The 27,943-nt window shown below is 39.5% G+C and overlaps 1 protein-coding gene across 6 annotated transcripts in view; it reads right to left on the bottom strand.

The window, feature by feature from the left end:
* LOC124146304 (band 4.1-like protein 3) overlaps nucleotides 1–27,943 on the bottom strand; it is a 93,909-nt gene that overhangs the window by 28,558 nt on the left and 37,408 nt on the right. For 4 of the 6 annotated variants that reach the window (XM_046516541.2, XM_046516545.2, XM_046516544.2 and 1 more), the window contains 2 exons: nucleotides 591–722; nucleotides 37–150 (listed from right to left, as the gene is read on the bottom strand). In XM_046516541.2, coding sequence (XP_046372497.2) covers nucleotides 37–150; nucleotides 591–722 — 246 coding nt within the window. Of the gene's footprint in view, nucleotides 1–36; nucleotides 151–590; nucleotides 723–1,652; nucleotides 1,804–15,205; nucleotides 15,377–27,943 lie in introns of those variants that run through there. The other 2 variants (XM_046516543.2, XM_046516542.2) reach the window with 2 other exon arrangements.

The raw sequence follows: 27,943 nt of genomic DNA, 5'->3' as shown, positions 1-27,943 counted from the left end.
GGTCTCCACAGGGGGAAAGAGACATGCTTGTTTCACCTTTATGTGTGCTGGGTCCCGGTCATCTGTGTAGGTCAGGCTGAAGTAGTCCCGCTCCAGGAGATCGATGTGATCTCCAACTTTGTCAAACAATCGCTGACCTACTGCATTTTTCTGGAATAAAACAGAACCATGTCAGTGTATAACATTAAGACCTGTACTTTGACATCAGCATTTGTCAAGGTCTCGAGGATTCAAAAAGGTACATAACCTTTTTCACATATAGTAGTGATGCAGATGAATGTCTTATTAAATATTGCTTAACATTCGCTTAAAAATTAGTGGAGAAAAAATAACAAACTACACAGTTAGTAAAGCATTTGCTGTGGGATATCAAAAATAATTACATATTTCACTTCATAAAAAAATGGTTCTTTTATCTAATTACAGCAATTATTTATATGTCCCTGATGCTTCAAAGACGTCAAGTGATTCAAGAAAGGCTATTATATATACATATAGGCTATTCTATTAAAAATAAATAATAAAATGCATCCAGGATTGTATTCAATATATAGCACTGTCATAACACAACAAAACAGATGACAACTTACATCGATCGGCACATCGAAATTCTCTCCATCTAAGAGTACAACAGTGCAGATTATTTCCTTGGATGACCTGGTCTGTTTCTTAGGAGACTTCTTGTCACTCATATTTTTGTTCGGGCTCTTCTCTCGTTTCACCTGCAAACATGAACAAAATTCGTAATGGAATGGTTGACTGTATCATGCGACACGACGTGAGATAGCCCTCCGCGCCTAGGTACTTCCGTGGTGGCGGGGCATTCGTCACTCGACAAGTATGCATTCACAGGACAACACCGGCACGGAAACGCATCACTGAACACTGGGTTGAGGTCACAAAATGGCCCCCGCAGATGAAACATTTTACAGATACCATACGTCAATCATCACACAGGGCTAACCTGCCGGTAAACATTCATATTGGTAATATGGTTTGCTACTCTTAATACTGCTCGTATTATATATATTAAAAAGAAACCGCTACAATTTACCTGGCTAGGGTTAAATAGGCAAGGGAGGTAATGAAGCCAAGCCTACCTGGAAATGCGTCGTCTAATACGAAGTTCCGTCAACACTTTCTACTTCAAGTGGCTGACATCCGATAAGAACAAACCGATCATTGACTACCCATAACGCAAACGATTACTCAATTCAGGAAGTAGGGACCACTTGAGTATTAGTTAGCTAGTGCATAAACTTTAGCGTGCCGTGGGGATCATTCAAAGATCTAGTCTGTCTGCATATTTTTGAACGAAACGAAACTGACGGGAGCCCAAAATATTTGAGAATGAAATAATTTATTACAAAACGTATTGGCAGACAAAAATGATGATGCTATGTGTATGAATAAATTAAAGATAACATTCATAATATGCATGAAGCATTGCCAAGCCGCATTACCGGTTTGCAATCGGAATATGGATTTCACCACATAACGAGTACAAACATCATGGCTGCCGCCATTGACGATTCAAACCAATGTGGGTCACGACGCCTGAATATGCTATTTTTAGTTGCTGTCTCGTGAAGATTATGCCGACACAAGATGACGCTAAACATTATAGCTCCTAGTTAGAAAATTTGACATACCTGTTAAGTCTTATTTATCGCACGAACATTTGGAAAGCGAACGCAGTGTATTCGCTTGTTTCCGAAAGGTACTCCCCGCTACATCTATGACATCACCGCGTACCCAGCATTCCGTGCGAGGTCAAATGCAGTGTATCAAGGTGTGTTAATTTTTGTAAACAAATGTGCAATTTTCATATATATGGTCTGAAAATAATGAACATTTTATCACCATTCAAGTAGAAAGACAACTGCAATGACAAAATGAAAGGCGAGTGTCTCTAAAAACGTTTTATCAATCTAAGGTGGTACGATCATACAGGTGCGTGGAATCATGTAAAAGATGAACCCGATAAAGTTTTAACGGATTACGGAATCAGATTCTGACTGATTATTTTTTTATGTTGCGGAAGGTTATTTTCAAGGCAAGTGCTATATCACTTACCACACAAGTTGATGAATGAGTTTGATCATCCCATTAGTCAATCAGCATTATGCTATGCAGAATGTAGACCTCTCAGCCCCTAATTCTCAGTACAAGCAGTTTATATGATAAATAGTAATACATTATCGTAAATGCAAGTAGAAATTCTTTGAGATACAAGTGTAAAACAGAATTAGTATTGCTTTTCCTGAATTCACTGAACAGCTTATATTTAGATTGTTTCAAATGTTCCCTTTCTTCTTCCCACCAAAAAGTCTGATTTAAGGTATGAAAACATTTCTCCCTCTTCCTAAAGCATCCACCACACTGATGTAACAACTGTGAGGGTACCAGCAGCTGTATCTGTATCAGTGTTAACATCAAATATTTCAGCCAACTTATGGCAGGTGTCTTCCTTGCAGATTGATTCTAAAATGTGATTGAATGTTGCTCTTTCCAATACAATCTGTCGCATTTCATATGCAAGTTAATGATCTCCATGTAAAGTCAACATTTGCTACGTTCAGACACAACACAAAAGAAATTGATCACACTTGTCATGAGTAAGTACCTGAAAATCTTTAACTTAATGGAAAATATCAGTTGAAACTATCATATAATCTACAACACTTTTGTCCCATTAGTCCATTAGAATATTTAAAGCTCAAACTACAAATTGAATGTAAGTATATTTTGCTAAGTAATCCAATCAAAAAACATTATATTTGCATTCTGTAAGGCATGCTTTGAAATACATTACTACTTCTAAAATATGTAAATTACTAAACCATCCTATAAAATTATAACAATATGTATTGTTACATCGTTATGAAATAATTGTACACTCCTGATTACTGAGCATGGCAAAGACAGACGACAGACATGTTTTACTGAAAATAGTTATTGATTTGTTTCTTTCAATCTAATAGGAGTCCTTTCATAATTTATCCCAGTAAAAGTACAAGGCAGTCAGTTTGTTTACCTTTACAATTTGGAAACTAAATTGTTTATAAACAAATGAGGAACCCTCTGTTGTAGCAAATTCATATGATGTCATATGAATATCACCATTACCGTATTCGACATAATAAGCGCCCCGCTCTAATAAGCGCCCACGGCGACATTTGCTAATATATTGGCTGGTGAAGAATCCCAATTAGCACCCCTTCCGATTGATCAATGTACACAAGACTTATTTATTCGCGTATAATATGCACTCGCGTGTTATATGCACCCTTAGTTATGGGCTAATAAATTCTGGAAAAATATATCTGTCGTACATAAACACTTCAGGCTGTCAGCATAAAACAAGAAATTTATCTTTCAACTCTGTTTTTTCACCAAAATAATATTCTAATAAGAGCCCCCTATTTCTAATTTTGAGTGTGCCCTGGGAGCTTATTACGTCGAATACGGTATTATAGACAAATCATTTATATTATTTCTGAACTTCACATACAATAAGATGACAAAACCAACTGAAAATTGCACTTATCTTTAATCTGGAACCAGACAATTACAATAATGAAATTAATATAATGACCCAAGAACAAATACTGACAACACTTTAACAATATGCATGTACATATCGTTGTGTAAGTGTCGAGAACCTTGGCATGCATGACCTGCATCTATTGTGCAACAGATGGCGCGTCACACAATAACTTGGCCATATGAAAAGAACTATAGTTATAATCACGAGCATAGCCGAGTATATGCTCAATTGATTTCATAAAGTGTGTTTGGTATACACGGAAGGTCAAAAGTAACTGATTATTGTCACAACATCCCATATAATGAACATGTCGGCACTTTCAGTTTTTCAAAGGGACATAACCATGTTGAAGATGAATTCCATGTTCTTATGATTTGTGACCAGTATTCTAGAGCAAGAAGAAACTCTTTTCCCGAGCGTGTTGTTACCCCTCCCTCTATTGAGAATTTTATAAGACTTTTGTCAGCTGAAATGAACAAATTATAAAAAGCTTAGGTAAATTTCTCTCCCAAGTCATGAACGTCGAACGGAAACACAGTGTTGAACGGTAAATTATTATTAAATCTACTCAGCATGCAAATATATATACAGTATATTTCCATTGTATTATGGGCCATGGTCTGAAGAACCGAATAAATTTGTCTGTCTGTCTGATTATCGTAAGATACTGACTGAGTGGTCTTGTGTGTTTACAACAGCAACATGGCAAGAAAGAGTACCGGTAGACACAATTTGTGGACAACAACTTATTTAGTATGTTATAATAATGACATTTTGGTATTGATCCATTTGACAACAGTGTAAGGATCTATACCGAAATTTTGTAATCATAGTGTGTTAAAGAAGTTGTTATCCATAAATTTTGTCAGCTTTGTCATCAAAGTATGAAAGAAATTTGTCTTGAAAGACCAGGGTAGCTTGATGACAATCTGATACATATTTGGGGCAAAAGGAAAGTCTCCACCACCCCACCCCCCACCATCATATGTTTTTTCCCTTTCAAACTGCAGTGCATCTCATGGGAATGAAAAAGACCCGACATTTCACAATACTTGTGGAAAAAACAGCAAATACTTTAGAGTGCCTATTATCTTGCGGTCATCACCAACCCATTTTAAAAACAAGTTCAGTTAAACTCTCTAAGAAACAGAGAGGAGTTTTAAGCTGTAGGTCACGATATGATTCACTTTGAGTATATGGAACATGTTGTTTCCATAGTGATATGTCAAAAAGCTCATGAAGGTGTAGTCTGGATGGGTCAGCTAGTTCATGCTACATAGGAAAGGTACGCTTAGACTTATTATTACGTGGTTTACAATAGGTTTGTGTGCAAAACACAGGATAACAATACTTCCAGATCTGTATCTCGTCAGACGAAGACATCAGAGACTGGTGACTATTACAGGTGTGGTCTGCAGATATTTTGTCCATGAATACCTAAAATTAGTCAATGATCCCCACTGACTGTTTGTGACATTTTAGTACCCTCCCAAAAGCTTGTTCATCATTTTCACTTTTGAATTAAACAATCTTTATCTGAATCAAATATGTTTAAACTAAAACAAATGAAAGCTTGAAGTTGAATACACTCTCAAGAACTGGTGGAATTGACAAAACACCTCATTCACCATTTTTGTTATAAAACTCATGATTGGTTTGCATGAGAATATCATATAAAATCAGGTATGGTTCTTATTTCTTCCATGTTTTAATGATTTCATTGTGTTAAGACAATGTGGTATTGGGTTATGATTCATAACACTGCAATAACTATGATTTCATTTCTGTATGCCATGGTTGTGACAGGTGTGCAATATTATGTTAAGATTGTTATTTTCAGATACTGTGGTAATAATGATGTAATATGACTTAGGATGTAGCAATCTCATTAAAATCAGACCTCAGTTCTCGCTACAGCTAAGCAAAGATCTGAGGACATCCCATAAGGGGTCACGTCAGAACAACCTTTCATCCGACCAATCAGAGCATCGCTTACCAGATTATGAAAGTGACAGTCGGAATGTGATTTCTAATCATGCAACCTCGAAAAGTGTAACTCCGAATGATAGTTACGGGTTTAAAGACTGAATCCATACAATCTAGACCATCTATTAGCCATTCCAGAATGTTCTTTTGTTAGGGTTTCAAATTTGTAATAGAGAATTTGTCAAAAAATGTTTCGAAGCGTAGTCGCCAATTTGAAATTAGTGCCGTAAAGCACGAGAAAGCTGCCTTCTGATTGGTCATTCCATTGGTCGGTCAAAGTTCGCATAAGGTCGGTCTGACGTGACCCGTAATGGGATGTCCTCAGATCTTTGTTTAGCTGTAGCGAGAACTAAGATCTGATTTGAATGAGATTGAGGATGCAGTGGATGATGTTGCAGAACTCACCTGAAGGTGGAGTGGTGGGGTGTGGGACGTCCAGGAGTTTCGGGGGGTGCCCCTGAGAGGGGTTTGCAAGGAACTAATGACAAGGCTGGACACTGCCGACATGATTCACCATAAAGTGGTGAAGTAAACAGGTAGATGTGGTACAATGCCAGTATGTGTGTCACTCAGCTGTGAAATATGGTATTAAGTTGCTATTGTTTAGCACTATAGGCCACTCAGAAGGATCATATACATGTAGATGTGGGCAGGTGAGTTGTCTCACATTGAAATTGACTATAGGATTAGCCAAGGGTAGGCTTGTGAATATTATAGGATATGAGAATGGGTGCTGTCTGTCCTTCCGTTTTGTTTCAGGAGCAGAACTAAAAAAAACATGAGAGATATCTAAACTAAACTTGGCAGATAGATAGGATTAGTGCTGAACTGGTGCCTTTTGATAGTTTGGGATGTTTGAAAAGACATATTTTTCAAGTTTCCATGGCAATGACTTTGACTAACAGACTAGAAATGGCGGTAGTGCTCGTATCTGGAGCAGATCTTGAAAACCGTTCAATATTTCTTCACCATACTTGGCATATAGATAGGTCTAGTGATAATCTGGTTCCTTTTGATAGTTTGGGATTTGGGGCAAAAAAATATTTTTCGAGTTTCCATAGCAACGACCTTAACTAAGGCTGAAAATGGCGGTACCGCTCGTTTCCAGAGGGCTAATGCCTTGCACACAACTGGACATGTCATTTTGGCAGGGGATATGAGTATTTCATGCTTGTTGTTTGTAGATTTGACTTCACATCAGTGACATGCCATATTACTGATCAAGAAACAGTGGACAGGCTTCAGGTAAAAAAAAGAAGATACAACACTGTGTCATTGTATACAGAGCAATACAACTCTGTATGACATTGTATACAGAACAATACAACACTGTGACATTGTATACAGAGCAGTACAACACTGTATGACATTGTATACAATGCAGAACAACACTGTATGACATTGCATACAAAGCAGTACAACACTGTATGAGATTGTAAAAAAAGCAGTACAACACTGTATGACATTGTATAAAAAAGCAGTACAACATTGTATGACATTGTATACTGAGCAGTATAACACTGGCATTGTATAAAAAGCAGTACAACACTGTATGACATTGCATACAAAGCAGTACAACACTGTATGACATTGCATACAAAGCAGTACAAAACAGTATGACATTGTATAAAAAGCAGTACAACACTGTATGACATTGTAATCTGAGCAGTACAACAATGTCCCACTGTGTATGCTGCCGGACAAGCAGGAAGTGACACACACCTAAAATAGAGATAGAGTTACTCACAACCAGGATATGGACCTCCCCAGCTTCACATTGTTTTCCTTATATAGTAATTATAAACAAATTGGAAATCAGTGGACAAACAAGTGTTTGCCAGTTGAAAACACCATACAGACTGTAATAGACTAAGATCTACTCTCTAAAATGAACTAATTTTACTGAAAAAAACCCAGAAAATTATCTTAATAAAATATAATAAAAAGGAGCCCAGAGACTCTTTTCATTTTTCAGAAACTTCCTGAAACTGCTGTAATCTAGACTTGCCCATTATTTAGACTTAGGCATGGGCTGTATTGGATATATTTGTTCAAGGGTCTGAATAAGGGACTAAGACTGTGATCAACACCAAACCTGTGACTGGAATCTAAAACCGCCATTGTATGACACACTTGAGCAGTTACATGAACTGGTGTAATATGTGACGACTATAAGAAATTCTGTGACCTTGAACCAGCGGAGTGGCAGTGTTATGTTTCAGGTGTGTATGTGCAGTTAATCTGGTGCTGCCACCTGTTTGCCGTGGCGTGTTTATCTCACTTCGGGCAGGACAGATACCAGCTTGTACAACATGAGCGATATATATCAGTCAACATCAAGACTCTTCACTTATAATCCATAGTAAAAAATCTTCAAGACAAATGCAACATCTAGATCAAGAGGGAGTCCAAGGGGTCATGTACCGGTAATTCATGGATTGGACTGCCACTCCCTCTGGATGGGCAATTAAAGTCCTGTTGTCTATTTGTAGTGCAAGGAAATAACATTTCGCTTTTCTTTGAGGTTAAATATCCATTTGTAGCGATTTAGTCTCAATCCAAAGTGAAATATTCCGGAAAATTGTGACTGAACTTTATGTGAATGACGTGTAGATCTAACTAAATTACTTCAGGGGTAACATCATTGAATATGTCAGCCATGAACATACACTGCATTGAACATGATTTTGAAAGAATTAAAACCAGGTAATTTTCATAATTTTTTTTTGTGTATTCAAAGTTGAGACATGCAAAAATTGGGGGGATGGGTATTTTTTAGAGATGCCAGTCCCAGTTTAAAAAGCCAGCGGGAACACTGTAATTATAGCTGTGTCATCGCCTAGTGTTGAGTAAATACAATTACACGGTGTGAGTGTCACAGACAAGATCAGTGTTTGAATGACTGCTGCCATAGCACCCATAGGTCAGAGGTGTGGAGGAAATATGCTGATATCATGTTGGGTTAATCAGTTTGATGTGTGTATTAATTAATCAGTGGCAGCAGGAAGTTGACATTAATTAAGAAATGTCATGTTCATAAGTGTAACAAGGTTGCCGTAAGATATTTGACAAGATTAATGTCCTATTTAGGCCAGACTTAATCAATTTCTGGTTTGTACAGCTTTTTGTCATTGCCAAAAGATGCAGGAGGCAAAATAAACAAACCATGTTGTCATACTTCATTAAAAAGCTCTTGAGAAAATTTAAAAATCCAAACAGATAAAGATCAACATTTTTTCAATCCAACATAATATTTGTAACTTTTTATTTAGTGGGATTGTATTTATACAAACACATAAATTGGCATTGAGGATCTGTATATGATTAAACGTGTCATGATGATCTAATGAAGTATTTATCCACATGATGATCAAGTGAAGTATTTATCCACAATGGGTTGCAGATAGCCTTGCCCCGAGGCTGTACTGTAAGAAAAGTCCATGGATGTGTAGTAATTCTATCCTAATAGGCAAGTCTAGATATGGTGACAGTACACCTAACTAAGAACTCCAGTCTCTTATGGGGACAACCTTTTCTTATTATTTACATAATATTAAAATTATGATTTAAATTAATAATTAAGGCCTCAGAGACTCGTGCAAGTCTAGGTGTCAGATTGCATGTGTTGGTGGAATCTTAATCCCCACAAAGCCGACTGTGACTTCATCATATTGAAGTAACATCACTCTTTTCTTAATTACACTCTCATCATGTGAAGTATTTACACAGAATTTATGGCAGCATTGTTCAAGTTATAATTAGGGCTGGTATTTTAATCCCCACAAATCTGATAGCAAGTGCTCAAGGACATAACAGCCCTAAGCAGGAAGCCTGCAGCTATCAACAGCCCGAAGAAATGCTAGTTTATACAGTTATGTGTGGGATTATAGACACTACAAGCTAGACTTGCACAAGTCTCTAAGGCACTAATTATTAGTTTAAATCATAATTTATAGATAATGTAAATTAGAACAAGTTGTCCCTATAAGAGACTGGAGCCCTTATATACTGTCCACTTATCTAGATGTGCCTATTAGGAAGATACAATTACTACACATCCATGGACTTTTAATTCAGTACAGCCTTGGAGCAAGGCTAACTAAAACAGGCAATGACTGTTTCATTACTCACTGGTTTGGTTTTAGGGGATTCTTAAACAATATCCCCCCCACCACCCCCAAGGATGCATTAAGGGCAAGAGGGAAATTTACTAAGCTGTTTCTCATGTGAAATATTTTTTTCAAGACCAGTACTATTTTGATAAAGATCCTCCTCTCTCTTCCTCCCCACTGGATGACCCTGCGTTACTATTTCCCAGATGGTTTGCTTGGTTGGTTTGTTGTTTTACGCTGCACTCAGCAATAGTCCAGCTATATGACAGCGGTCTCTATAAAATCGAGTCTGGACCAGACAATCCAGTGATTGATATCATGAGCATTGATCCACGCAATTTGGATCGATGACATGCTTTAACCAAGTTAGGGAGCCTGACCACCCGATCCCGTTAATCGCCTCTTACGACAAGCATAGTCGTCTTTTACGGCAAGCATGGGTTGCTGAAGACCTATACCAGTATTTTAACCCTGATATATATATAGGTGATGCAGAGTAAAGGGCTCTGATAACTATGAAGCTGATATTTTGTTTAACCACCATGGATGTGTTATCAGTGTCATATCAATGACTAATGGGTGAAATAATACTCGTCCTGATTTGGATACAATATCTTTCCACAAAGTATCATTAATACTATAATGATGGCAGTTCAACAATTCATTCATATTTATGTTAATGTTTTATTTCATAATTATTTAATTTAGAAATTGCACTGAAATTATTGGATAAACATGATTTCTAGATTAATATAGATACAGTAATACAGTATGGCTCATTGTGACAGTATGGCTCAATAGCGTACACAAGTTAGGATTTCAGCATTTATTCCAGGAATAAAAGGCACATTTTAGTGCAACAATATAGGAGATATTTTTTTCTTTTTCTTTAGGCACACATGACATAAAAAGGTTTGAATTATAAATAAGACCACAGTCTCCTTTCTTCTTTATATGGGACCGCCTCCGTGGTCTTGTGGTAGAGCGTCAGCCCGGAGTGCGGAAGGTCCGGGCTTCGATCCCTGGACGCGTCATACCAAAAGACGTTAAAAGATGGTACTTGTTGTTACCCTGTCTGGCGCTCAGCATTAGGGGCTAAAACAAGGACTGGTCAGCTCGGAGTCAGTATACTGTGTCTGAGTGGGGTATTCATGTTAAACTGCGGCATGGTATCTCAGTGAGCTAGCACTATAAATCGGCATCAGTCCGGACTGGTACAAGCAGCCAAACACACAGACACACGTGCATGCACTCCGAGCCAACCAGTCCTTGTAGAAGCCCCTTAATGCCGAGCGCCAGACAGGGTAACAACAAGTACCATCTTTTAACGTCTTTTGGTATGACGCGGCTGGGGTTCGAACCCCTGACCTCCCGCTCTCCGGGCGGACGCTCTACCATTAGACCACGGAGGCGGTCTAACAGTACATGAAGAAACGGTGGCAATATTGTACAAACTCTACAAAATACATGCATAGCTAATACAAAACACACAGATATGTTCCAGATACATATGAGTTACATTTTAACAATGTGATTTTAAAACAAATATAATGTAATATAATTATATGGAAACAGTAGGAGAATTGCACAATATTGTGCTCATGTACTGGAACTTAATGCTTATTAAACAATAATGAAACTTTATTTAACTTTGTAGATATGATAACATATTTTGGGAATTGTTTCTGAGCAGCTGTTGGTAAGAATTAAGAACTGTTCCTTTTCACAAAGTGTACCAAATTCTTGATCATGATTGCAGAATATCTGGAGAAATTATTCTTTTTCTTGATTATATTTGGTACAAGACATTGCATAGCATTGCTCATCCTCTAAAACTTTACATGTGGTGTAAAGATGTTGTTGTAATTGATTTTTTTTGTATATCTACCAGTTTCAAATTTTAATTTAACAAAGTTTTGAGATATGAGCTTAGTTTTTGTCTTACGTCTTATGAGATGCAAGTTCATGAATGATATGTGCATGGCCACATTTTTTAAAAAGATTCTGAATATTTCATAACACCTTCGTCCTTCATATGTTAGGAACATGCAGAGATATCTGTACCAGAAGCCAGTGTATCACAGTCAACAGCAGCAACCAGTGCCTGTATAGTCCTGACATTATCCCCCACCCCCGCCCCTCCAATGCCCCCCTAAAATAATGACAGGATGTCACCCTCCCTCCAACAGTAGCACAGGGTGAAGGATAAGCAGATAAAGAGATACGCTTCAAGACAATTTACTCAATCAAGAATCGACTTGTGTGTTATTACAACACTGATTGGTCAAATTACAGGAAGATGGCCCCAGAGCTTCCTGACTCAGTGCAGGAAATGTGAGGGGGCATTATGGATTGTCGGGTTGTCGGGATGCAGGTGATCATTTATCTGTATTTACCATTATGTAACTTGCTTCATTTTCAGCTTAGGGGGAATATGTGGCCCTGTGGTCTGAAGTGCTGTGACTTGCTGTGCTGAGTTGTGTCCCTTAGCCATGTCAGGATGTACTGGTCTCCGAAATTAGTACCTGCTTGCCTGCCTTTGGCTGGTAAATTTCCTGTCTGGCTGCGTGAAATTTTCCTCCCTCTGCCCAACTGTCTGGGAGTTTTATCATAAATCCTTGTAGATTCTGAAGTAATTGTTTGCGTTATTTCAACTTAATCAAGACACGATTTGTCTCTTATTTTTAAATATTTATAATGTTTGAGTGAGTGAGTGTGGTTTTACGCTGCTCTTAGCAATATCACGGCGAGGGACACCAGAAATTGGCTTTACACATTGTACTCATTTTAGGATTCAAACCCGCAACTTTGGCATGACGAGCGAATGTTTTAACCGCTAGGCTACCCGACCACTCTTGTAGATGTTTGTCTTTGTTGACATGAATTAACTTTTTCATCTTTAAACCCCCTCAACGATTGCCTATGTTTTTGTGTCAGGGATCAAATCGCGAATCTTTTCGTTATCTGATCGACTAAGTTGTAGCCTATGGTAGTCGCCATTTTTGTGAAGCTATACGAGATAAGAACCTCGATCTGATTGGATATTGCATTTCATTACAAGGGACAAAACTTGTGATCTATGTGAGGTGGCACCAATGTCGAGCCAAGAAAAGTGGCCTTGATGTGACAAGGGTAGAAACTAGGCTTTGATATAGGCTCGTGGACACGCTTGCCTCGGGAATGTGTAGGCCCTTGTACATTTTGCAATACACCGATACTGCGATCAATTGGAACAACCCTATGTCACAAAGCTGTTCTGTCTAGACGCATGTATGCTGTGACAGTGTCATGAATATTCATGACCACATGGCCAGGTTTTACTATGCCTGCCACCACTCATATTGTGCAATTATGTTACAGGTTTGCTTATTTGTCTTCAACGCACAACAAATTTGGGCCACAATACAGGTATGAGGTCACAAGTGGTGGTTTGAAATTAAATTACCTGTGTATTGAAACTAAAGAATCTCCTCCTGTTTTGTGTGTTGATCATGAATGAACTGATTGGGTGCTGATGCAGGTGTGTTGGGCCATTAGATAGAAATACTGCATGTTATAATTAGTTGAATGTTTTTTCATCAAAAAGATCATAGATCATGTTTCATAGTGGAGCCATGTGATGTAGTGTGTCATGATTTGCTATGTTAATAATAGGACGAAGTCTGTAGCAGGTCAGGTCACTACAAACAGTGTTTACTACAGCTTATCACATGTTGCACAGGCTGAAATATTTGCCACAAGCTAGCATGGTACATTCCATACAGTTGTATATCATGTAGGGCTGGGATTGATAACTCGGGTACCCGGGTCCTACTCAGTACCCACCTGACCCGGGTACCCGAGTTATCCGTCCCAGGTGGGTACTGAGAAGGACCCGGGTACCCACAGGACTACCCGGACCCGTGGCTAGTCACGTGATATATTGTTTAATGACAAAAATTATCTAATAGTCTATGGTTACACTAAAGTCACTAATGTTTGCATTTCTTTCTGACTGTGCACCCATTCCTTCTCATTTTTCATATTGTTGAATAAAGACATAACTTAATTCAACTTCACTGATGACCAGATTGTTTAATACATGTATTTAAATACATTTTGCCAGGGCTATGCTAAAAATGTTCCCAATCCGACATTTTGGAGGGTGGGTTACGGTTGCTGTAGACATGTTACATCACTGTTGGGATTTGAACCTGGGTCTATGTGTGGCAAGCAAACACACCATCCATTGAGCTAGCCACTCAGCAGCTCTGACAACTTGTTGGTGTTTTAGTCCATTTTGTTTTTATTTGTGAATATGAAAGAAATATGTAACCAAGAAACCAGGTGTTATGTAGATCTAGAGGATGGTATTATAGCTGAGTCTTTAAGCTATTCCTATGTCTGTGCTATTGGGAGATATATATGTCACACATATTGTCATCACCGGACGTGTCCTGGGCAGATAACTGATCATATTCGCCTTAAGACATCTCTAGACGGACAATCCTAGCTATGCCCAGATAATGGGCCTGAGTCACTCAGGAAAGTGTACATTCCGATAGTGGGCGTGGCACGCATGTAGGGCTTCTGTTGCACATGCTGCACAGACGGGACGTTATGTGACTATGCATGCTGTGTGCTCCTGCATCACTAGGTAGGAAGCACATGTACATGAAGGCAGTGTTAGCTACAGATTACTCTCTACAGCACGTGACGGCAGTGTCAGCTACAGATTACTCTCTAAAGCACATTATCTTTTACATTTTGCATATTAATAAAATTTAGTATGAACTCATATAAAAAATATACCTATTATTTTTTTATTTTTTTATTTATTTATTTTTTAAATTTTTTTTATTTATTTATTTATTTATTATTTATTTATTTATTTATTTATTTATTTATTTATTTATTTATTTATTTATTTATTTATTTATTTATTTATTTATTTATTTATTTATTTATTTATTTATTTATTTATTTATTTATTTATTTATTTATTTATTCAATCCATCCAATTTCATTCATCTCTATTAATAAAATTTAGTATGAACTCATATAAAAAATAAACCTTTCTATTTATTTATTTATTTATTTATTTATTTATTTATTTATTTATTTATTTATTTATTTATTTATTTATTTATTTATTTATTTATTTATTTATTTATTTATTTAATATTCAATCCATTCAATTTCATTCATCCACATCCAAAGCTCAGATGTTCATTAGCTTCAACATTTCCTCTCCAAGCCAGCGAGATGATTTACACATGTCATGTACTTTTTAGCCCACTAAACCATTAATCTGTGCAGCTAATATACCTTTTTACAGCTCATAAAGCGCTGAAGAGATCCTCCCTTGCCATACAAACATACAATTATCACCCAACACCTTTCCAAACACAGCCATAGCCTATACATATCTCTAGCAAGTGCCCCTGCATAATATTGTCGGCTGGAGTGCCCCTATTTCCATGTATGTCGCACTCTCTGCAGAACCCCTTCCCAAACGTATCATCCTCCTCATCGTACAGGTCAATACAGTGGTCAGTGGATGATTAAATTGACCTACCTGAGAAGTGTGAGCTCAGCAAGTACTATTCACTGATCAAATACTAGACGAGTTGTCCATCCCCAAGGCTCACACAAAGTCCCACTATCTGTGTAGTGAAGTGTGTAGGTGTACAATACCCCGCCGTCGGTGAAATCTTTTAGCGTCCCCACTCCCACACAAACCAGGTCATAGGAGGGGCTTGTGTCACCTGCTCGTTACTTTCTATAGGTAAACCAGATAGGTAGATTTCTCACTGAAGCTGAGCTAATTAAAGTTGCTGCGTAGCCGATTTTACTGTTTAATTTGTAGTGGATGTTGGTCGAGCTAAATGCTCTATATTTATACATCACATACCATCACTGTCACACTGTCAGTGAAGTTATTTTTGGAATGTATTCAATATGTGATAGCTAAGTTTGTATGCCAACTTACAAACATTTATACAAACTCATAAACACTAAATTTGAATCTTATATTACATGTTTATGTCGCAGGGTATGTTTTTTTTCAAAACGTAATATTTCTTAAGACCTTGCATGCATGATCCCATTTCTTTGCACAGTTGTTAAACGGTTCAATGCTGTATACATGTACCTTTGAACACTGTGACCCCTGACCTGTGACCTTTCACCTGTGAGTCATATGGTCATGATAAAGGGAAATGTCACATGTCACTATGGTGTTAAGAGCCTGTTTTAGCCAGAGTTCATATTACTCTGAAAAAAAAGTTTATTTCTGGGGTTTAGAATACATGGAAGGCATATGTGTATGCAGATCTACCTGTAATCAAATGCAGGCGAACATTGCCCTTCCGCAGGTGTGCTGCAAGATTGAAAGGAAATAGCACTTCCTCTTTATAGCATGAAGTTATGGAGACATGACACTGACCTCATTATAGGAACTTCCCTCTTAAATATCTGAACATTGATTCTGGGGTATTGTCTTACGTGAAAGTTCACTGGTGCAAGACCCTTCTCAAGAACATGGGCTTCTTCATCAGAAATTGTGTTATATCGGGGTGTGCAAAACATAATTTGAAGCTTGAAATTGCAATTGATCGTTCATCTTGTGAGATTCTTGAATCACTGATGCATGTCTATCTTGCTGGAGGTAAAGGATCACTTTGGTTACAGTGGATAACAAGGGTCTTTGCAGAAGATGATCCATACCTGTCAACTCTTATGCATTTCGTGTGAAGTTCGTGCTTTTTCAACAAAACTCACTCACTCATGAAATGCCACTGTAACCTCACTCCCATTCGCACAAAACAATGTTTAAAAGCATCGTGCTTTAATTTTGTGTTCATCACAGTTGCTATAGCGCTTTGCTCATTATCTTGGTTTTAAGACAATATACAAAAAATACTTTCAACCTGAGGGCTAAAAAATTCTGGGCAAAATGTTTTAAATCATTTTTGGATGGAGGGTGTCGCCACCCTAATTTAACCCCCACCGAAGCTTCACCCCTGGACCCTGGCTGATATACATTTCACTCATTGAATATATTTGGGTTGACATTTATGCAGATAAGCCTTTACTGTCATGGCAGGTATAATTATCAATTCAAATTTCTTACTCCATGAATGAAACTTTATTCATTGTAAAACCATGGCTTCTGTCACAAGACTGTGAGTGGAGATTACTCAGTGATAATAACTGTACCAAGCACCCCATGCCCTGATCCAAGCACCCTATGCCCTGATCCAAGCACCCCACTAAGCACCCCACACCCTGATCCCAAGTGTCCCACCACCCTGATCCCAAGCACCCCACACCCTGATTCAAGCACTCCACACCCTGATTCAAGCACCCCACACCCTGATCCCAAGCACTCCACACCCTGATCCCAAGTACCCCACACCCTGATCCCAAGTACCCCACACCCTGATCCCAAGTACCCCACACCCTGATCCCAAGTACCTCACACCCTGATCCCAAGTACCCTACACCCTGATCCCAAGTACCCTACACCCTGATCCCAAGTACCCCACACCCTGATCCCAAGTACCTCACACCCTGATCCCAAGTACCCCACACCCTGATCCCAAGTACCCCACACCCTGATCCCAAGTACTTCACACCCTGATCCCAAGCACCCCACACCCTGATTCAAGCACCCCACACCCTGATTCAAAGTACCCAACACCCTGATCCCAAGCACCCCACACCCTGATTCAAGCACCCCACACCCTGATTCCAAGTACCCCACACCCTGATTCCAAGTGTCCAACACCCTGATCCCAAGTACCCCACACCCTGATCCCGTGTACCCCACACCCTAATCCCAAGCACCCCACACCCTGATCCCAAGCACCCCACACCCTGATTCAAGCACCCCACACCCTGATCCCAAGTACCCCACACCCTGATCCCAAGCACCCCACACCCTGATCCCAAGTGTCCAACACCCAGATCCCAAGCACCCCACACCCTGATCCCGTGTACCCCACACCCTAATCCCAAGCACCCCACACCCTGATCCCACGCACCCCACACCCTGATTCAAGCACCCCACACCCTGATCCCAAGTGTCCAACACCCAGATCCCAAGCACCCCACACCCTGATCCCGTGTACCCCACACCCTAATCCCAAGCACCCCACACCCTGATCCCAAGCACCCCACACCCTGATTCAAGCACCCCACACCCTGATCCCGTGTACCCCACACCCTAATCCCAAGCACCCCACACCCTGATCCCAAGCACCCCACACCCTGATTCAAGCACCCCACACCCTGATCCCAAGCACCCCACACCCTGATCCCAAGCACCCCACACCCTGATCCCAAGCACCCCACACCCTGATCCCATGTACCCCACTAACTACCCTGACACCCTGTCCGGATGCACCCTATGCAGCCATCCAGTGACAGCTCCAGGCAGCCACAGCTGCACCCAGCAAGCCCGTGAGTCATGTTTGAAGGCTGCAATGTACTGCTACCCCCAAGATGACTGTACAGGACCCACAAGGGTCTCTCCCCCTGGACAGTGACATCCAGCAGTATTTGGGGATCCTTCCAACAACACAACTGTCAGGTGGCATCTGGACAGTCATGATATGCTGCCTGTCTACAGCTTAAGTATACTGGTCCAAAAGACAAACCAGTCAAACATTGTATGTGGAACTCTAGCCTTAAAGATCTCACTTCTGATGGATAAAAGCCATTAATTCATATTGAATTCCTCCATGTTTGTGTTGCCCTATCCTGCAAGACACTGACATGCACTGTTGAAAAACAATCTGTATAACATCTGCAGCGTATGTGATAACTGTCCAAATGCATATCAAGGCAGCTTAGCGTGAATATCCCACGAATAGTATTGACTCGAGCCGTTATGATTCACTCGTGTATTCGGTGAACTGAACTATGATCCCTTCATGAATTGCATCGTTATGCGTGGTCACTAGCATCGAATATATACAACCAAAAATTAAACAGAGTGTTTTTGACTTGACGTCTGTTATTTATCAAAGCAAGATATGCTAAATGAAATATGAATAAGCCATGTAGTCTGTTGAGTGGGTCATCTCCAACTCCACCTCGGTTAAATGGCTGAATATCCAAAACGATAATCAATTATTTGGACACCAACGGCAGCATTGTAGCGAGCGATCACTGTATTTTTCATTGAACATAATAAATAATACATCAAGTGCTGATTTGTATTCGTGAATAAATATTCGTATTTGATACCCTATATTCATGATATGTCTTGTATTTGCCTCATAGTTATTTTTTGCAGCCCTAGTAGTGATGTTATAAGTGTAGGAGAAACCATGTCTCCGAGGGATTACTAGAGATTGTTAACAATAACATGAGGGAACGTTCCCTCATGTGAGGGTTTACAATCTCTAGTAATCCCTTTGAGACATGGTTTGTCCAACTTATATACCGATTGTAAGCCCTCCTGCGAGGTGTTACCACAATTTCAAAAACTCCATATCAAGTTACACAAACAGCCAGTAGGTTTATAATGTGTTATTCACTGTTCTGGTTTTTCAACCCTGCCCTCCTCAACCACATCTCCTCCACTTTATAATTCTTTCCTGATGACCCTCCTTGAAGTCTGTCCTGTGTCTTAGTGACCCTCCTTGAAGTCTGTCTTGTGTCTTAGTGACCCTCCTTGAAGTCTGTCCTGTGTCTTAGTGACCCTCCTTGAAGTCTGTCCTGTGTCTTAGTACCCCTCCCTGCTGCTTCAGTCCAGGCCTCACACATGTATGTATGAAAGACCAGCTCTAACATTTCAGTCATGTCGACAGGTTGGTGATATATATAACATAATGTTTACACACAATAGGTCATAATGACCTAAGATAGGGCATGGCGACCAAGGACACAAAGTGCCTATTATCCCTTATGATACATGGAATAAATCCGTATTACCATGAGTGAGCCTGATTCAGCCACAGCAACCTGTAGCATGTTGTATGGAGATAAGTGAGTTCCTATTTACACATCCATACATTAATGTCACATACAGGCTTTAGACCCTTGAAGATCCAGGGTGGAATAGGTCTTCAGCAACCCATACTTGTAGTGAAAGGCGATTATGCTTGTCGTAAGAGGCGACTAATGGGATCGGGTGGTCAGGCTCGCTGACTTGGTTGATGCACGTCATCGATCCCAATTGCGTGGATCTGTGCTCATGATATTACTTTGCATTGGACAATCACAGGACAGGTTCTGTTAAGTTTTTGTTAAATCAGTCAGCTAATGGTTCTTGGACTATTTGTCCAGGCCCTGTCAAATACTGGCTACCCTGTTTGTGGCCCAGTCAAATACTGGCTACCCTGTTTGTGGCCCAGTCAAATACTGGCTACCCTGTTTGTGGCCCAATCAAATACTGGCTGAGTCTGTACATGGCCCAAGCAACCCTGTCCTCAGTGGGGTTTTGGGTAAGAATAGCTTTCCAGTAACCTGTGCTTGTATAAAAAGGTGGCTTTATGAACCAGATGTCTGGTCTTGATGACTTGTTGATTTCATATTTTTAAACCCTGACATCAAGATTCCTTGCTCATAATATCAATCATTGGTGTGTCTGGTCCAGATTTGATCATCTTCATCTGAGGTAGCAGAATATAGTTTGGAGAAGGCGTCCAACATACTCTTGACTTCCCCAGTAGTCAGTGATACAGTGAACGCTGTGACAGCCAAAACACCTAATAAAAGGTAATCCAACTCAGAAATGTCACTAATTTCTATGCAATACTTGAGTGACATGATCTCATTTCTGTGATGAATGCTGGCAGTCATGTCTGGAGTCTCTCTATAGCGGAGTCTCCCCCATAACACTTGTGTCTCCCACACTGGCTGGGCTAAAGGCTGAACTATGTAAGGTTATTGAATAATGCTCTGTCTGCCTGCTAGTTCAAGTCTGAACAGCACCAACTACTGTCAATGCCGGGTGAGATGAAGCGTGACGATTACTTCACACAATTTCAATAACACATCCACGTTTTTGCTCAGCTTTTGACACATGTTGTTGACCTTTTCATTTTTTTCCGCTTTTTTAGATTCAATGAGACAGGTTATTTGGAGTTTGGTGATGGAAATGACAAGCAGATTCAAACTGCCAGTAGCCTATTGGAACAGTGCTAGACTAGAAATTCATTTTTTTTAAATATGATGTAATCATCTTATGCTCTGATAAAATCCATTGGTGTAATGGAATGATGTGATGCACTGGTGTGATGCACTGATGTGATGCACTTATGTGATGCACTGGTGTGATGCACTGATGTGATGCACTGGTGTGATGCAATGATGTGATGCACTGGTGTGATTAACTGGTGTGATGCACTGATGTGATGCACTGGTTTGATACACTGGTGTGATGCACTGGTTTGATGTACACTGATTTTGACAGACAAACCGATGTGATGCAGTAGTGACATGCATGGATGTGATGTGATACAGCGAGAAGATCGATATACTGTTGTGATGCACTGGTGTGATGCACTAATAAGATGCAGAAAGGCTTTGTAATGTGAACATGGGCAGATAAACCTGATGTTTACCTGTCTCTATAAACACAGGACAGAGATGTAGAAGGCTCACGTCAAGCATATGAATAAACCAAACAGAACATATTTGAACATTACTTTCTTTGTTGGTTGTAGGTCGATGACCCATGTTCATCTTTGTCCATGATTTATGAGCAATACAATATTGAAGGTACACTGTAGAAGGGAACTGAACTGAACCCAACTGGCTTTCAATAATCTCAGACAAAAATCAGATATGATTTTCCATAAGTCTAAATAGGATGTTTTTGAACTGTTAACAATGAGGTATTTTTTTAATGAAACAAATTATTGTCTAGTGCAAGTGTGAGTGAGTGAGTATGTTTTTACGCCGCTTTTAGCAATAATAGTTACGATCATCTTAACAATAAGATCGCTTTATGGAATGGGACTCTGTTCCACAAAGAAATCTTAGTGCTATGATTGTCATAAGTTTATGTCGAAGTATGGGAGTTATGATCATCTTAGCACTAAGATTGCTTTGTGGAATGGGACCCTGTTCCACAAAGAAATCTTAATGCTACGATTGTCGTAAGTTGAAGCATGGGAGTTATGATTGTCTTAGCACTAAGATCACTTTGTGGAATGCAGCCCTGGAAGCACTGCTGTTAGAACGCAACTTTTTGATTTCATGAAGCAGCCAGGTCAGTGTTATGGTTGAATATGGACACTGATATAATATATTCAGTTCGTGATTCATGTCGCGTGTGTATTGGAGAGTGCAGACATGTTTCATCATTTAAATGCTGCTACCTCCATTGTCTTTGATAGATGCAAATATATCCTGCCCTTCCATATACCCTTTACAGTTGCATTTCGTAATACTCCCACCATATATGGCATTCTGTCCTTATATGGTAGTATTTGTTTTCTTCTCTATTTTACAAACATGAATTGACCAATGCATACATTGTTATGATTACATGAATGATGCATTATTTGTGAGATATTTTCACAGGAAGGAGAAAAATATGTCAACTTGTGAACAACAACAGAAGCGTTGTTATTGCAAGTAACATGAATAGAATGAGATTGTTTTTGCACAGTCGGCAATTGTGTGATCGATATTGTCCCTATACCACACATCCAGCATATGCATACAATCTGTGGCAGCCGGACCATGGCAGAATCAATGAGGCGTGACTAGTCATGTACATCTAATGGATAAAACAGACAGTTATTGTCAGAACATATCCATAAAGACATAGCTAGGAAAATGTTCTACATTACAGGAGGATTGTTCGGCAGTTCACATTATGGCCATGACCTTCGTGTCACCTTTGGTCACCTTGCAGATAACAGACGGGGTATTGTAGGGGAAGAGATATGTCTGGGGGCATCACTCCATCTTCAATCTGTTGTTGGATGCTTGATTGTGGGTTACATTGTGTTTCTTTCTCTTTAATCTATGTGATACACCAGACAGGGTTCTGTGTATGTTTGGTTAATCAGTTGTGACAAGAAGAAGAATAGGTCATCATTGCCATCATATCAGAGCCTATAATTTGTTAGCTATTGTTAACCTTGGAGCCTTCAATATCTTTGATGTAAAGAAATTACCATTTGGTTCCTTATCTTCATTTGGCAAACGAAAAATATCATCATCATCATCATCATCAGCAGCAGCAGCAGCAGCAGCAGCAGCAGCAAGAGCAGTATACCACCCCCACCACATTCACATTTGGTTCCTGATCTTTATTTGGCAAACTCAAAAAATACCATCATCGTCATCGTCATCATCATCATCATCATCATCATCAGCATCATCATCATCCCTTAGCTTACCAGTATCACATTTGATATATAACCTTTCTGAATAAGATCTATATTTACACTTCAAATCAAGTTTCCAATGGACCTTTAAACTACACGAGCACTATGGTGGCAGAAATATCTGCGGACCCAGTCAGACCTGTTTTGTTCCCTCGCCATTCAACCATTTTGTGTCACTCGCGCACATGTCACTGGAAGGTGAACACAAACACGGTCAGATTGTCTTAGCGGGTTCCAGGCAAGTCAGTCAGTGTGTGCAAATGTCATGTGTTTGATCAAACACAGCAGTATTACATAATTCAAATCAGCCGATCGCATAGATCGTATTGATACTTTGACCCTGGTATGTGCCATGCTACAACGCTGTTTGCACATCTCCGTTACCGTGCACGTACAGAATGGGGACAGTCACAATCCACTCTAGCTTCTCAGTTATCGTGTTTGCGCAGCTAAGGACTTGTCATATTTCTTGCCATAGGAATTTAAAAACGGGACATATCCTTCTGATTCAAAGATTTATTTTGGTGTTTAACAAGAACCGTGCTTCAAGTATCATGCTGAGTCACTGGTGTTTTAAATGGTATTGTACTCTAGTTGATGTATGATGGTATTGTAATCTAGCTGATGGTATTGTACTCTAGTTGATGTATGATGGTATTGTAACCTAGCTGATGGTATTGTACTCTAGTTGATGTATGATGGTATTGTAATCTAGCTGATGGTATTGTACTCTAGTTGATGTGTATGATGGTATTGTACTCTAGTTGATGTGTACGATGGCATTGTACTCTAGTTGATGTGTACGATGGCATTGTACTCTAGTTGATGTGTATGATGGCATTGTACTCTAGTTGATGTGTACGATGGCATTGTACTCTAGTTGATGTGTCCGAGGGTATTGTACTCTAGTTGATGTGTACAAACTATCGTTGGACCCTGGGTTTTAGTCAGATATTTTCAGAAACCCATTCTGAAACTGATGAACAGAATTATTTTTTTCAATTGAGTTTTTCAGTATCAATTAAGCACATATAACTATAGATCCTTATCTGTGGGTGGGATTACTTGATTATATTCACCATTTCCTAATTTGTTTATTTGGCAGTCATTTCTCAAGTCTGATATACAACCTAATCACAATTAACTGGAAGTATGGATGATAACCTAATCATTAGGTACAAGCAGGTCATTTTCCTCCTGGTGTCTAAACTCTCTGAAGAGCCTGAGTAACAGCTAAACAGACACTTGGGGAATCTGAACTGTCTGGATTGGTCATTCATCCATGAAATTCCCTCTTTCCATCATTCCCTTCCATTCATCACTCACAGTAAACGAGCCACAGAGTTCAACTCGGGTCATCGCCATAGCAACTAACTGCAACAAGATCTGAATGAGGAGGACATTCCGACAGTGGAAGAAATGGGATGAGTGTGTCATTTTGATGGTGCCCATAGCTGGACAGATCAATAAGTGGTCAATGTCCGTGGCTACCCACTGAATCAGTGAGATCGTGGTCACGCCAGGCGGACAGAGACAATAGCTAAACGAAATGTCAGATGTTTCCCAGGAAGTGGCTTGAACTTTGTTACCCTGTATTATACAGTTTCCTATCACATTAAGCAGTGTTTTATAGTTTTATTTATAGAGTCTTGGGAGACCTGAAACTGTTTCATGTTTTTGTGTAATTAGCATTGATTCACGCCAGTCTGCTACAGGATGGATATGTTTGAAAGTTTAAACGGTTGCGGGGAACACGATTTATGAAAATTGTTGCAATATTTCCCCATCAAATGACTTTGATGTATATTGTAGTCTTATTTTGACTTATGAGAACCAGTTTTTTATTCGAGACAATTCTAATTCAGTAAACTGTGGGATGTTTGGCTTATCTTGTACATTCACAAATTGAGTGAGTGAGTGAGTGAGTGAGCGAGTGAGCGACTGTCTGTGTGTGTGTGTGTGTGTCTGTCTGTGTGTCTATCTGTCTGTGTGACTGACTGACTGACTGACTGACTGTGTGTGACTGACTGACTGACTGACTGACTGACTGACTGACTGATTTGGACTGACTGACTGACTGTGTATGACTGACTGACTGTGTGTGTGACTGACTGACTGTGTGTGACTGACTGACTGACTGACTGACTGACGGACTGATTTGGACTGACTGACTGACTGACTGAGATAGTTGCCATTCAGCAACACTTCACCTTGCAGTGCCACCTGTGCACAAATCCCTGTGAAGCACGACCTCCTGCTGGGACACTAGGAGACAGCAGTTACAGCAAAACTTTATCACGTGATGGCTGCCTAACTGTTATAAACAACTGCTCCTGCAATTGCCCATGCCGAGGCCTTGCTGATAATTTGGCTGTGAATTACCTCGGAAACATGCAGTTGTGATCGTGCTGTTTGAACAGTGCGAGGACATCGGAGATGCCATTTTGTTGCGGGATTTAGACCCTTGGTGGTTGCTAATTATCTTCATTAAATGTCGCTGCTTGACTTCCTGTTTGTGTGCTCTTGCATCAGCAAATAAGGGAGCTGTGTCATGATTCAAACACATTTTAATATTTATTACACACTGAAAATTGCTCGGATAAAAATAATGCTGTTGTTTCATGCTGCTATCAGACATTCAACAAGACAATATTTTGTGAGTGAGTGAGTGAGTGAGTGAGTGAGTGAGTGAGTGAGTGAGTGAGTGAGTGAGTGAGTGAGTGAGTATGGTTTTACGCCGCTTTTAGCAATATTCCAGCAATATCACGGCGGGGGACACCAGAAACGGGCTTCACACATTGTACCCATGTCGGGAATTGAACCCAGGTCTTCGGCTTGACGAGCGAACGCTTTAACCACTAGGCTACCCGACTGCCTCCCACATTTTGTTGTCTAACCACAGACATTGATGCAGCAGTTCTCAATGATGACAATTTATGAATGAGTCATTTTAGTATTCATCCATTTCTATAATTTGTTATTGTTTTGCCCTTTTTTGCTATGAACCCTGCTAAGCACTTGAGTGCCTAATGTATTCTACTCAACTCCAGCTGCCATTACTGCCTAGAGTTGTAACAAAACAGATGATGAAACTTTATGGTGAGTGAGGAATTAATTGTTCTACATCTTTTACGTCATACAATGAAATCCATCGAATAAAAATGTGAATCCATCAGTATTTTTTATAGTAAAAATTAAGTAATGTCTTTGCTTTGAGAATATATTCCCAAACTTTTGAAATTAGGGCAAAATAGACTTTTATCAATTCTAGAATTGTCGGAGCAGTGAAGTAATCAAGTATCACAGTGTGAGATAAGATCAAATATTTTTTGCTAACATTTCATGAAAAAAAAGTGGCAATATTCTACAAAGTATGACATATATGCATAGCGATAGCCTTGCTCCTAGGCTATACGGAATGATAAGTCCATGGGTGTATAGTAAGTCTATCTTTATGATAGGCAAGTCTGGATATGGGGACAGTCCACGGATGCCAGTCTCTTATAGGGTCAACTTTACATAATCAAGAAATTATGATTTGCATTAATAAGTATTGCCTTATAGACTTGTGCAAGTCTAGCATAGTGACTACAAAACACACAGGTACATCAGAGCTACAAAGGAGGTATATTCTCACAATGTCATTTTAAAACAAATGTTACATTATAATGTGGAAACAATATGAGATTTGAGCACAAATTGTATTAATATACACAATATATAACAATGCAGGGGAAAGTGCCATTTTAGCTTGCCAATACCCATTTTTACTATTTACACCTACCGTATTCGATGTAATAAGTGCCCATGGAGATATTTGCTGATATATTGGCTAGTGAACAATCCCAATTAGCACTCCTTCCGATTGATCAATGTACACAAGACTTATTTATTCGTGTATAATACGCACTCCAGTGTTATGTGCACCCTTAATTATGGGCAATTAAATTCTGGACAAAATATCTGTCGTGTATGATATGCCAAGGCCGTAGTTAACCTTTTTTAACAGGGGGGGCAAAAAAGATTATTCATTTTTTATTCAAGTTAACTTTCACAAGGAAAAATGTTTTCTATAAAAAATCCAGGGGGGGCAACAGCCCCCCTGCACCCCCAGCTGGCTACGGCACTGTATGCACATACTTTTGTGTTGTATCATTTCAGGCTGTCAGCATAAACTACGAAATTTACAATCTTTTAACTCTGTTTTTTCTCTCACCAAAATTATATTGTAATAAGAGCCCCTTATTTCTAACTTTGAGACGCCCTGGGCGCTTATTACGTTGAATACGGTATATCTTATACAGAGTTACGGAGAACCGTTCTTACCTCAGCAGGAACTACAGGCACATATCAAGTATAACCTTGATGCTGAGTATCAAGTAAGTACTGTTCCTATCTTGTGAATGGCGTGGCCTATCTACCCCAGGGCAGCTGGATCACACCAGGAGCGTGGTATCTGGCCCTCATTGCTCTCAGAAGATAGAAACATTGGCTGTAGGAGATTTAAATTGCCCAATTACATGTTTTGGTAAGAATGCTTGAACAACACTGGCAGCAACTGATTGCAGACACCAGCGAACAGGAAAACTAAAATTATACAATCGGCATGGCTAGCCTTCACTAGTGCATGTTGTGTTGCTATGGAAATGAGACAATAAACAACAACATGGCAAGTGTGTGATGTAGGAGATGCTGCGGTACCTCTGGGAGCATCGGAGGCTGTGTGTGGCAGTTGCTACAGATGTCAGATGGTTGGTTTAGCAGGATATATAAGACATATTGTTCTGCTGTTGTTCAGAAGTCATGACAACCGATAATGTTGGCTTAGTTTAGAATGTAGTTTTTTTCACTCTACAACTTTCTGAAGGTCTGTTTTTTTCAAGGTTTAGTTTACTTGGAATTATTCAATGTAAATAATTATGAAATATTTTGAAAATTTACAATTCAGAAATTTTAGA

This window comes from Haliotis rufescens, unplaced genomic scaffold (assembly GCF_023055435.1).
Source record: "Haliotis rufescens isolate VD_foot unplaced genomic scaffold, xgHalRufe1.0.p SCAF_2, whole genome shotgun sequence".
Lineage (NCBI taxonomy): Eukaryota > Metazoa > Mollusca > Gastropoda > Lepetellida > Haliotidae > Haliotis > Haliotis rufescens.
This window is presented reverse-complemented; position numbering and strand designations above follow the sequence as displayed.